Source organism: Canis lupus, chromosome 17 (assembly GCF_003254725.2).
Source record: "Canis lupus dingo isolate Sandy chromosome 17, ASM325472v2, whole genome shotgun sequence".
Taxonomy (NCBI): Eukaryota; Metazoa; Chordata; class Mammalia; order Carnivora; family Canidae; genus Canis; species Canis lupus.
In genome coordinates this window covers 61649188-61661204 of record NC_064259.1, presented here as the reverse complement: position 1 = coordinate 61661204, position 12017 = coordinate 61649188, and the positions used below count along the sequence as shown (strand labels likewise).

The 12017-nt window shown below is 45.5% G+C and overlaps 1 protein-coding gene across 2 annotated transcripts; it reads right to left on the bottom strand.

Moving 5' to 3' along the window:
• Positions 1–4232: 4232 nt before the first annotated feature.
• IVL (involucrin) lies at positions 4233–6738 on the bottom strand. Of its 2 annotated transcripts, none has more exons than XM_025454859.2 (2): positions 6669–6738; positions 4233–5408 (listed from the first exon to the last, which is right to left on the bottom strand). In XM_025454859.2, exon 2 carries the CDS (start codon positions 5382–5384, stop codon positions 4527–4529), a length of 858 nt encoding a protein of 285 aa, XP_025310644.1. In that variant the 5' UTR covers positions 5385–5408; positions 6669–6738; the 3' UTR covers positions 4233–4526. The 2 variants fall into 2 exon arrangements, with proteins under 2 accessions (XP_025310644.1, XP_035556529.1); XM_035700636.2 differs by lacking the exon at positions 6669–6738 and adding an exon at positions 5881–6019.
• Between the last annotated feature and the right edge of the window lie 5279 nt (positions 6739–12017).

The following is a 12017-nucleotide window of genomic DNA, read 5'->3' as shown; positions in this document are numbered from 1 at the left end:
TGCTTCTCCCTCTGCCTATGTCCCTGCCTCTCTGTGTGTCTCTCACGAATAAATAAAATATTTTTTTAAAAAATATTCTCTCTCTGGACGCTTGGGTGGCCCAATGTTTGAGTGTCTCCCTTTGGCCCAGGGCATGATCCTGGAGTTGCGGGATCGAGTCCCACATTGGGCTCCCGCTTCTCCCTCTACCTATGTCTCTGCCTCTCTCTCTCTGTATCTCTCATGAATAAATAAATAAAATCTTAGAAAAAATTCTCTCCCAGATTTTTGTAAATGTAATAAAGGGTTAGTATATAAAAATCTATAAAGAACTTTTCATATTTAACACCTAAAGAACAATAATCCAGTCAAGAAATGAGCAGAAGACATGAACAGACATTTCTCCAAAGAATACCTACAAATGGCCAATAGACACATGAAAAATGCTCAACAGGACTCAGCATCAGGGAAATACAAATCAAAACCACGATGAGATACCACCCCGCATCAGTCAGGAAATGACAGATGCTGTTAAGGATGCAGAGAGAGGGGGACTCTCTTACACTGCTGGTGGGAATGCAAGCTGGTGCAACCACTCTAGAAAATAGTGTAGAGGTTCCTCAAAAAGTTAGAAATAAAGCTACCCTATGACCCATCAATTGTACTACTGGTTATTTATTTGAAAGATACAAATGCAGTGATCTGAAGGGGGGCCTGCACCCCAATGTTTATAGCAGCAATATCCACAGTAGCTAAACTATGGAAAGAGCCCAGATGTGAATTAACAGATGAATGGATAAAGAAGATGTGGTATATATATGTGATGGAATATTACTCAGCCATCAGAAAGAATGAAGTTTTACCATTTGCAATGATGCTGATGGAACTGGAGGGTATTATGCTAAGCAAAATAAATCAATCAGAGAAAGACAATTAGCATATGGTTTCACTCATGTGGAATTTAAGAAACAAAATGGAGGAGCATAGAGGAAGAGAGGAAAAAATAAAACAAGATGAAATCAGAGAGGGAGACAAACCATAAGAGACTCAACCATAGGAAACAAACTGAGGTTTGCTGGAGAGGTGTGGGCTGGGGGGATGGAATAACAGGATGATGGGCATTAAGAAGGGCATGATGCAATGAGCACTGGGTGTTATATATAACTTATGAATCACTGAACTCTACCTCTGAAATTAATTATACACTGCATGTTAATTAACTGAATTTAGATTAAAAAAATTCTCTCTCTTCTTCTCTCTTTCCCCTCCCCCCTAAAAAAAAAAACAAAAAGAGATCAAGAAAGAAGAATGGTGGCTGCCATTGTTGCAATAATACAGAGTTTAAGTTTTGCAAGATGAAAGAGTTCTGGAGATGGGCAATTGCACAACAAAATAAACATTCTCAATACTATTGAACTCTATAATTTTTAAGATAGTAAGTTTTATATTATGTGTTTTTACCACAATAAAAAGGTAAAAAATAAATTATTGGATTATAGCCCAAAATATAAAATAAATATTCATGAGTCCATAATGATATAAATAAATAATTAAACACATAAACAAATAAACAAATAGTGAGAAGGAAGAGACAAATTTCCTGAACAGAGATTTCCAAATAATCTATATTGATACTTCACCTCTCAATGACAGGGAGCTTACTCTCCACTTCGCATAGTGACTTCCTTCCAAACAACACACTATAAAAAGGTGGGAGGTGAAGAGTAGGCTAAGGAGCATTTAACGTTACAGTGGAGAAGCCTGACACACACTACATCAGTCAGGAGATCAAGGTGATAAATCATGTTAGGAGTATGTACTTTTCCTGAACTATGATGACAATGAAACTGTACCTCTGTACTCTTTTTCCTAAGAACCCACAACCTCACTCTAATCATAAGAGAAACATCAGACAAACCCAATTTGAGGGATAGTCTACAAAACAGCTGATCCGTAGCCCCCCAAAATGGTCAAAGTCACCAAAAACAAGGGAAGACTGAGACACTGTCACAGTGATGAGGAGCCTAGGAGACAAGATGACTAAATGCAGTGGAGTATCTTAGCTGGGATCCTGGAACAGGAAAAGACATTAGGTTAAAACCAAGGAAATTAGAATAAATCGGGAACTCTAGTTAATATATCAATATTGTTTTTTGTTTGTAATAAATGAACCATATCCATGTAAGATGTTAATAACATGAGAAACTGGGTGTGGAGTATATAGGAACTCTCTGTATACTAGCTTCTCAACTTTTCTGTAAGTACAAACCTGCTCTAAAAAATAAGGTCAATATTAAAAAATCAAAACGTAACTCTCCAAAGAAAATGTATGCATACTCTGAGGTTTTCTGGTTACAGCTTCCTTTGCCCCCAATATTCCTGCCCAATCCTACCTAGGCTTCTCTTCACTCTGTCCTATTAGGAGGACTTGAACATCCTCATCCTGTAAGTACAGATGGTCCCCGATTTACTATGGTTTGACTTATGATTTTTTTTTTTTACTATGCAATGGTGTGAAAGCAATATGTATTCAGTAGAAACCATACTTCAAATTTTGAATTTGGATCCTTTCCTGGGTTAGCAATATATGGAGGATACTCTCTTATGAAACTGGGCAGAAGCAGGGAGCCCTAGCTCCCTGTCAGCCACACAGTCATGAGGGTTAACACCTGATACACTTATAACCATTCTGTATCTATACAACCATTCTGTTTTTCAGTTTCAGTGCAGTATTCCATAAGTTGCATGAGATGTTCAGTACTTCATTATAAAATAGGCTTTGTGTTAGATAATTTTACCTAACTGTAGGCTAATGAAAGTGCTCTGAGCATGTTTATGGTAGGCTATGCTATGCTATGATGTTTCGTAGGTTAGGTATATTAAATGTATTTTCAACTAGAAATATTTCCAACTTATGATAGATCTATTGGGACATAAATATAAGTCAAGGAAGATCTGTAATGAGATCTATTGCTTCTTAGCAGAAGCAATGGGGTTAGAACCAAAGTTTAAGTACAACACCTTGTCCTCTGTCTAATGGGTGCAATGTGGGGTGTGCAGGGAGCCAGGGAACAAAGTTGACCAGCGTGAAGTTCACTGAAAAAGCTGAGGTGAGGAATGAACTCAGCCTGAGTTTGGGGGTGTTGGCAGGAATAGCAAGGAAGTGGCCATTGGTGGGGCAGGGTGGGGAAAAAGAGGAGGAGGGATGACTGTATCTCTGCCGAGGTGAATGCACAGATGGTGGTATCATTGGCCAAGAAAGAATACCTAAGAGGGAAACATGGCGAGTGTTGCTAGGGTTGGGCGAGGAGTAACAGATGCCAAGTGCCATTCAGGTCTGTTGAGTCTAGCTGCCTGTGGATATCTCAACAGGGATGCCCCAGGCATATCCTCACGGCTGTGGTAAAATAGCTTTAAGTGGCTTGAGAAAACCTGCCCAAATGATGGGGTTAAATAGCTAAAGGCAGGTGATTCGAAGCATTAAATGCAGTTTGTCCCAGGAAGGAGAAGGCATCAAGTCCTGATGTGATTGATGGCAGTAAAGGCTACAGAAATGTCAGAGAGGGTAATGGCTACAATGGCCGTGGATCTGTATTTCTCCAGCGTACTGAGCACTCCCATGATTCCAGCGAGCCCAGCCTTTACTTTCTTTTGTGACACTGTCAATATCACTCGTTGGGACCAGTCTTGGGACTGTCTCCCCTTCCCACTTTGCTCAATTCTGCTTCTTTCACTTCTCTAAAGTTTTCCTTAGATAGGAAAACTCTATCACACTCTTGGAAGGCATCTGACAGAGTACACTCAGAAAGGGACCAGAACCCAGCTGAAGCCCCCATACCTCCCTGGTGTCTTCCTAGAGCCCTCCCTAAAGTAAGGAGTTGAGAGGAGATCAGAGTTGTTAGGCTGAGCTTGGCCAGGGGCTAAGACTGAGCCTGGTGTGTGGCATCAGGCAGTGCTGGACTGAGGTGAACAGATCCTCCTCCCTTCCAGGTTAACTTGTCCCTGCTTCATGACCAGCAATTGGCAAGCATTGCTTTCAGGTGAATGAGTGAAGTTGTTTTGGTTTGGAATTGGTTTGGTTTCTTTTTAAGAAGCTGATGAACCAATATATGTATTGGGTGGTTTGGGGAGCAGAATTAAAGATGTCTTTCCTCCTTTGGGTATTAGCCAAGAGAGTCTGTTACATCCATTGACCCCTACACAGGTTTTTATAAGGTGAGAGATAGAGGAGAAAAGACAAAGAGAATACAGGATGCCAGAACTTCCAGGATTTATTTTGTATTATTGTGCACACTCACAGATTCAGCTATAATCCTGGGGACAAAGTCAGAGTTAGTGTAGTAAGTAGGAAGTGTCTCCTCAGGCAGAGGTTCTGGCCACCTGAGGATGGGACGAACTCATGAGGGGTGGGTGCTGAGCCATAATTCCCCCTTCCCCCAGCCCTGTCAGGGAAACAGAGGTACAGGGTCAGGTGGATTCACAGAGGAGGTGGGCCACGAGGGCTGGGGACTTGAGATACGTGAGAGCCTCTGGGGTCCTGGGGGTGCTCACTGGTGTTCTGGAGGGTCATGAACCTCCTGCTTCTGGTGCTGCTGCTCTATGAGGGGCAGGACTTCTCCCTTCAGGGGTTCTCGGACCTGAGCCAGAGCTGGGACAAAGGCAGGCTGCTCCAGCTGCCCCTCCTGCTGCCCCTGCTGCTCCAGCACCTGCTCTTCTTTCTTTTCCGGTTGCTCAGTTCTCTGTGCTGGCTCTTGATCCAGGTGCTGGTCCACGAGCTTCTTTTCCTGTTCCAGCTGTTCCTTTTGCTGCTGCTTCCTTTGTGCTCCTATCTGCTCTAGCTGCTGCTCCAGATTTTTTGCTTCCTGATGTTTCTCACACTGTTCCTTTCCCTGCTGCTGTTCCTGCTGCTGTAGCTCCTCCTTCTGCTGTTCCTGTTCCAGATGAAGTTCCTTCTCCTGTGACTCTTGTTGCTCCTGCTGCTGTTCCAGACACTGCTCCGGGTACAGTTTCTGGTCCTGTGACTCTTGTTGCTCCTGCTGCTGTTCCAGACACTGCTCCGGGTACAGTTTCTGGTCCTGTGACTCTTGTTGTTCCTGATGCTGTTCCAGACACTGTTCCAGGTGCAGTTTCTGCTCCTGTGACTCTTGTTGTTTCTGCTGCTGTTCCTGCTCCTGTGGCTCACACTGTTGCTCAGGTTCCCCCTTCACAAGACTTGTATGTTTCTCCCCATGCCCCAAGGGAACCTTCCCTGGGAGTGGAGAGGGCATTTTTTGGCACAGGACAGGTAGTGAAGTCGGCTGTTTCACCTGCTCTTGTTGAGTATCGATGGGAGGAGACTCAGGCTTGAGGGGCCCCTGACTGAGGGCAGGGGGCAGGGTCACTGGCAGAGTGTGTTGCTGGGACATCCTGGAAACTGCTTTAGGATCAACCTGAAAAGCAGAAGGAGTCAGAAGGGTGACTGAAGGCAGAGGGTGTCAATGAAACCCCAGAATCTGCACAAGAGATTTGTTTCTCAGCACCCCTTTTCTTCCCTTGGGTTGGGGCTTCCCTGCCCACTCTGGTGACTGTTCCCCCAGAAGTGGTAGAGTGAAAGGGAGGAGGAGGAGGGCTGAGAAAGGCCCTCCTGGGAGCCTCTTGTTCCCAGAAACAGTCAACAAAGAGATCTGGCTTCCAAGGTGCTGGGTAATGGTAGGCTGGGTGCCATTTCTGAACTACTCCTTGCCTCTGCCTCTACTTTTGATCTCCTTTGACCAAGAAGGAGAGATGAGATCTGGGGTTATGATGGGAAGAGGTGAGATCTTAGGAAAAGAGGAGCCTCCTGGAGGACTCTTGAGTTCTGGAAAATCAGTGGTCCATGCCAGAGGATCAGAGGAGTTGTGGCACATACCCTGGACTACTCACACAATATCTGATCAGTTTAAGGATCCCAGTGGAAGGCTGTATATTTCGGAGCAGTTCATTTAATCCTGTGAGGCCTCAGATTTATTTTCTGTAAAATTAGCGGATCAGCCTGTTCAACTCCAGAGGTTTCTCTCATGACCTTCAGAGATTCAGCTGCAGCCCTAGCACTTGGGAGGTGGGGTGGAAAGAGGGGATGGAAGTTTGTTGGGACATAGAGCCAGTTCTTCTGAGTCCTATACTTCTAAGGTGGGTTTTCCTGCTCCTACTTTGCCTGGGTTTCTCCAAATAGAAGATTTGCCCCATTTGCCATTCTCCCTTCTGTAGCACAACAAAATTTATGTGCATTTCCCTCAAACCTCTGTCCCCCTAAAGAAAGCGCAATTATAGTCAACCCAAATCAAACAGTTTCAGGGAAGAAGTTAGCTATACTCCCTCTCTCCTTCACCTTACCTCTTCTCTCTCTCTTTCGTTCTTTCTCTCTCTCTCTCTCTCTACACACACACACACACACACACACACACACACACACACAGCACACCACACAGTCCAAAACAGCAAACCAAGAAAAGATGGGACAGGAGGAGAATTGATTGCTCTCTTTTCCGTGTTTCCATGCCATAACATTTGTCCTTCAACACAGGGACCTGAGCCCTCCTAGAAAGACATGTAGTTCAGTTGAATCCAGCCTAAGAGTGACCCATGTACCACCCAGGCTGGCCACCCTTAGCCACGTTCTGGTGTGCTGGATACCCCTGGTGCCAGCCCCAGTCCTCCCAGCGAATACTTACAGGACTCACAGTGGGGATGGCTGCAGAGGCCTCTAGTGGAGTTCTGAGCTGAGCAGGGATCAGGGTGCCCTTTATATGGTTCCCCAGCCCAGCCTCCTTCTCTGGTTGAAGGAGATGGACTGGTTTCACCACTCAAGTTGGTCAACTTCCTTCAGCCCCTTCCTGACTCATCATAGGCACCTGAAACAGAAAACCCCTCAGGGCCCCTTTTCACAGAAACACACAGAGAGCTCTGGGGGCTCCACCATTCCTATGGTACTCATCTGACATGGGCATGGAGAGGTGAGGGAGGCATCTTGGGAGACTGGTCCCTTTTCCTATTGCTTTGTGACCTTGGCTATGCCTTTTCTCTGAATCTCAATTTTTTCACTTGTAAAATGGGGCTAGCCTGATAATTAGGTATGGAGATTCATTTACAAGAGCATAGGATAGAAAGTTATGTGTCTCTCTGGGATCTTCAGGCTGGGGATGTGGTGTCAGGGTGGGAAGAATCACATCTTGTGAAGGGATGGGGTTGCTGGGGATTCCCTTAGCTTCTTGCCCACAGTCCATCTGCTCTCAGGACATATCTATAACCCATTCTGTATGGAAACAAATCCAGTTCTGAGGGGGTCAGACTTCAGACCAGAAGGGTCAAATAGAAGACTTGTAGGGCTACAAGTTGGCTAGGTCCCATGCCCAAGTTTGTACTTACAGAAGTTCTCTAGAAAGTCATGCTCAGGGATCCCTGGGTGGCGCAGCGGTTTGGCGCCTGCCTTTGGCCCAGGGCGCAATCCTGGAGACCCGGGATCGAATCCCACATCAGGCTCCCGGTGCATGGAGCCTGCTTCTCCCTCTGCCTATGTCTCTGCCTCTCTCTCTCTCTCTCTGTGTGACTATCATAAATAAATAAAAAAATTAAAAAAATAAAATAAACAAAACAAACTTTAAAAAAAAAAAAGAAAAGAAAGTCATGCTCATAAATACTTCAAAGCATGGATGACTCCATACAAGGAAACAGGTATTAAATAGACAATATATAATACTGCTTTTTATAATTTTAAAATTTATAATTTTATAATGTTTTTTATTGTTTTTTTCTATAATTATTTTTAGAATGCATAAAAGTATAATGATCAAAACGAAATCATCCTTTGCTTTCTCCAAACCATGCTCTAAAAATAGCAATCCTTCAGAATAGGGGTGGAGCTCATCCCTCTTCAATGCCAAACGTGACCCAGCTCATCTGGAATAAAATCCAAACTCACTATCATGGTTTCAAAGACCCTCATGAGATATCTTCAGTTTCTAGGACAAGTGTCGGGGTTCCTACCTCAGGGCCTGGTGTCTATTCTCTCTTCGCTGACAGGCTTCTGCAGGGTCCCTGGCTTTGTGTATCTTTTGGCTTCAGTGTAAGTGCTGGGTCTGCCCAAAAGCCTTCCTTGACTCCCTATCTGGAGGCTTATCTTCTGGTTCACTTCATTTCACTAATAACAGTTGAGAGCCCTTTTTGCATTTGTTCATGTGTTTCTTTTTTATCTTTCCCATTGCAAAATAAGCTTCGTGAGGCAGGGGTTTTGCCTGTTATGCTTTCTGCCATGTCCCCCGAATTTATCATAACCACCACATACACAAACCGCTCTATAAATATTAGCTGAAGGAATGAAAAAATGGTGAATCTCAGCACCTGGAGAGAAGCACTGTTCTCATACACTTTAGCATTGAGTATGTGCGCATGTGTGCATAAACAAGATCGAATTGTGACTTTGCCTTTCTTTTTAATGATTGGGTAATAGCTTATTGTGTAGACATCATTTATTTAAACTCTCTTCTTTACAACCTGATCAAAAGGAAATATTAGAATGATATGAAGGCAAATATTCATTTCTGAGACTAATTTTGAAGAGTGTCCTGATTCCCAGTGGTTTTCGGACCTGCACCTCCCTTCCAGCCCCCAGTAGATCTATTCATAGTGTTAATTTTGCTATGTTTCTGGGGCTCAGTCTGAAGAGACAGATGGAGTGTTCGCTGGCTCTGGAACACCACCCTCTGCCTTTGCCCAGTCTGTTCCCTGAGCCCACTCAGAATCTCACTGCCCTCCCTGCAGCAGAGGAGTGAGCTCTCTTCTGGGGCAGGAAAAGCCCTCTTCAGGCCTTCTGCCTCCCCTCTTCCATGAAGAACTAGCCAGGCACCTCACATGGGCACCCATGACTTGCACTTGAATGCTGACCTCACACGGGAGGAATCTGCCTCTCCCAGCTCTTGACAGTCAGTCCCAGGGCAGCAGACCCTGCTCGAGGAAGTCACACCGGTCTTATGGGTTTCTAGGGGCTCCTACCTGCCAGATCTGCCTCCCGCCCTCTGATTCACAGCATAATGAGGGCTTTGGGGGGAAGACAATGTGTGTGAACCTTTGGCCACTGGGCAAAGCCAGGGTGTGGGGAGAAGGGTGGAGTGGGATGCTGAGGAAGTATGTGTGTGCAGGGGAGGCGTTGGAGAAGCCTTGGCATTTTAGGGGCTCAGAAGCTCCATGCTCTGCCCTCAGATTGCCCCATTTAGGGGACAAACATACATGTATATGGGGGAGAGTCTCTCAGTGTCTGTGTGAGTGATCTCATAGGCCCCGGGTGCACATGATGAGTCTGGGTAACTGTCCAGCCCCCACCCAGTATAATGAGGATGAGCTCATATCCCATGACACATGCAGAGGTCTTGACCTTAGCTCTTCCCTAATCCAAGGAGGCCCTGGATATTTCTCTTACAGAGGCAGAAACTGATTGGGTTCTCTTTTTCTCCAAGTGAGACAACTCATTTGAACTATTGCCTTGCTGTGGGGGGAGGGAACATTGGTCACAGCATTTCAATGCCCTAGGGGGATAGTGTCAAGGACAGTGCCTAGTAACCTGGCAGTACAGGGTGATGGCAGATGATGGGTCTAGGAAGGTGACTTGGACCAGGAGGCCCATGTTCCCACCTTGGGTAGCCATACCTAAGCTGTTTCCTGGTGAGGCAATATCCCCACTCTCTGAGGCCACTAACTTGCCCTTCCTCCTCTCCTCAGGTCACTGCCACTGACAACATCTCTCAATCTCCAACCCACATTGACAGTCTCCCGACAAGACCTAAATCCTCCTTGTCTTCCTTTCACAGTCTCCTGAACCTGACCTCCACTCCTCATTCACCTCTTGTGCCCTTCTGCTTCTCTGGGAGGGAATAAGGCAAGGAAGGAAGATGAGATCAACAAAAGGCCAAGAAGCTGATTCTTTCTCCCTGGGCTTCTGGGTTGGTTAGTGTGATGTGCTCCATTTTGCCTGTTTGTCCTCCTCTGGCTTTCCTTCCTTGCCCCGTGGGATTGCCGATTCCCACTTTCAGTCCCCACTGCTGATTGCTGTAGAAAAACAGTCACAGCTCAGCTTTTGGAACAGCAAGAGGAGCAAAGTCATGAAAGGCTATCAGTCGTGGAGAAATGGAGATGTTACATGCCCTCTCTTCCTGCTGGCAGGGTGTCCTCTGCCTTGGGCTCACTGTTTGGGAAATCACATTCTTTGTAGTTGGATGTCTGCACTAGGTTGCAGCAGCATGCCTGAACTGAGGGGACTTAATGCACAAGGAAAGTCTCATGTATTGCCTGGTGCATAGGAGTTTCCTAACACAGCCTGATGCTTGCAAAGGGCCAGGACCCTGTTGTGACAGGTGGGCATTGGAGACTGGAGAGGAGACAAGAGTTCCCTAAGGGCCCACAGAAGGTCTGTGATTGAGCTGGGCTGATCTTCATGCAGTAGACTCTCTTCCCCAGCAGGCTGCTTCCTCAGGTGCCTGAGTGTCTAAATGGTGGTGACAGGTTATATGAGATAACCTTAGATATCTTTCAACTCTGTGAGTCAGCCATTTATTGACTGATCCCATTATGGTTAGTCCTGGGTTTTCTGGAAGAATGCCCAGTCTTCTCTGACTCAGGTTCAGCCAGCATGTGCTTGTATGGACCGTCATTAGTCCCGAGAATGGAAAACTCTACTTCCTGTCTGGTGCTAGCATTTATATTAGCCTAATCCAACCTGGAGGATATTACTGCTCAGGGATGGGCACTTGCCTTGGACTAAGACAGGCCCGGAATTTAAATCTCATTGTACCTCTTGTTATCTGGACAAGTCATACTAACTCTATATGGCCCTAGTTTCTTGGTCTTTAAAGTGGGGAGACAAATACTTCCTTCAATTCCTGTAAGGATTTGGTGAGGTAATACATGTGGTTAGCACATAGATTGCACTCAAACTGATTGTTTTATTGTTGGGAATCATGGCCAATATTTGCTGATGGAATACAGTATGTTACCTGCCTAAATATAGAATTCAGAGAATGCAAAGTTATTAAAAAACTGTCAGCTTTAAATTTCTCATTTTACAAATGAGAAGCCTGAAGCCCCAAAGTCCTACAGTACATGGGAGTAGAGTGGAGACAGAAGCCAGGCCTCCTGATTTCCCATTTGTTCCTCCATATGGTCAGCCTGCTCCTTGGCTTCAATAGCAATGCTTCAGCTCAGCCTAGGAGACCGTCTCCTTCCTGTGCATGAGACCCCATGCAGACTGATGATGCTACCTCATGCTGGACTCACTGAGGAATACAAATGTGATTGTATTCCTACAGCATGATGGTTCCTGGAGGGGCCTGGAGGTTCCTGGAGGGGCCTGGAGGCCTGTATGGGTGGGACAGAGATAGTCATTTGGGTCTAACTTTGATGTGGACAAAAAAAAAAAAAAAAAAAGCAATCCAGGTGACAGTTGATGACTCTATAGTCAGCCTCATGGAGTCAATGATGGATGCCAAGGTCTCTGCCAGCCACAGAATGCAGATGATGGGCAAAGAACATGTGGGGTAAGACTTTACCAGGCTGTGTGCAAGATCTGAAGGCAGTGCCTGGATTATTGCATCTGGAAGAAGGCAGACAGGAATAGTGATAAGACCATGACTAGAGGGGGAAGAAGGAAGGACATCACAGAGCAGAGATAAGAGGCAGGCACAGAACAAAAAAGGAGAGAAGAACCAAGTGCAGCTGTGCAGCCTCCCGAGAAGGGTTGTCAATGGTCAGACAAGTCAAAGGAAGCAGGGACATCTCAGGACTTGGCCAACCTCCTGGTTTTGCATTTTCTACCTTTATACCTCCCCTGTTAATTAGAGAGTGGGGAGTGGGGGTGGGGGTACAACTGACCCTGCGTCAGCAGCCTCATTGAGATGAGTAATTGCTCTTAAAATGACTTTTGAAAGGGGTTGCATGCATGTGGAGTATGTGCATGTGTGCACATATGTGTATGAGTATATGTGAATGTGTGCAGGTGTGTGTGGTGGGGGTGATCTGGCAATATATCTGGTCCT

Coding starts and splice junctions, on each gene's coding strand:
- IVL (XM_025454859.2), bottom strand. CDS start 5,384: ATGTCCCAGCAACACACTCTGCCAGTGACCCTGCCCCCTGCCCTCAGT.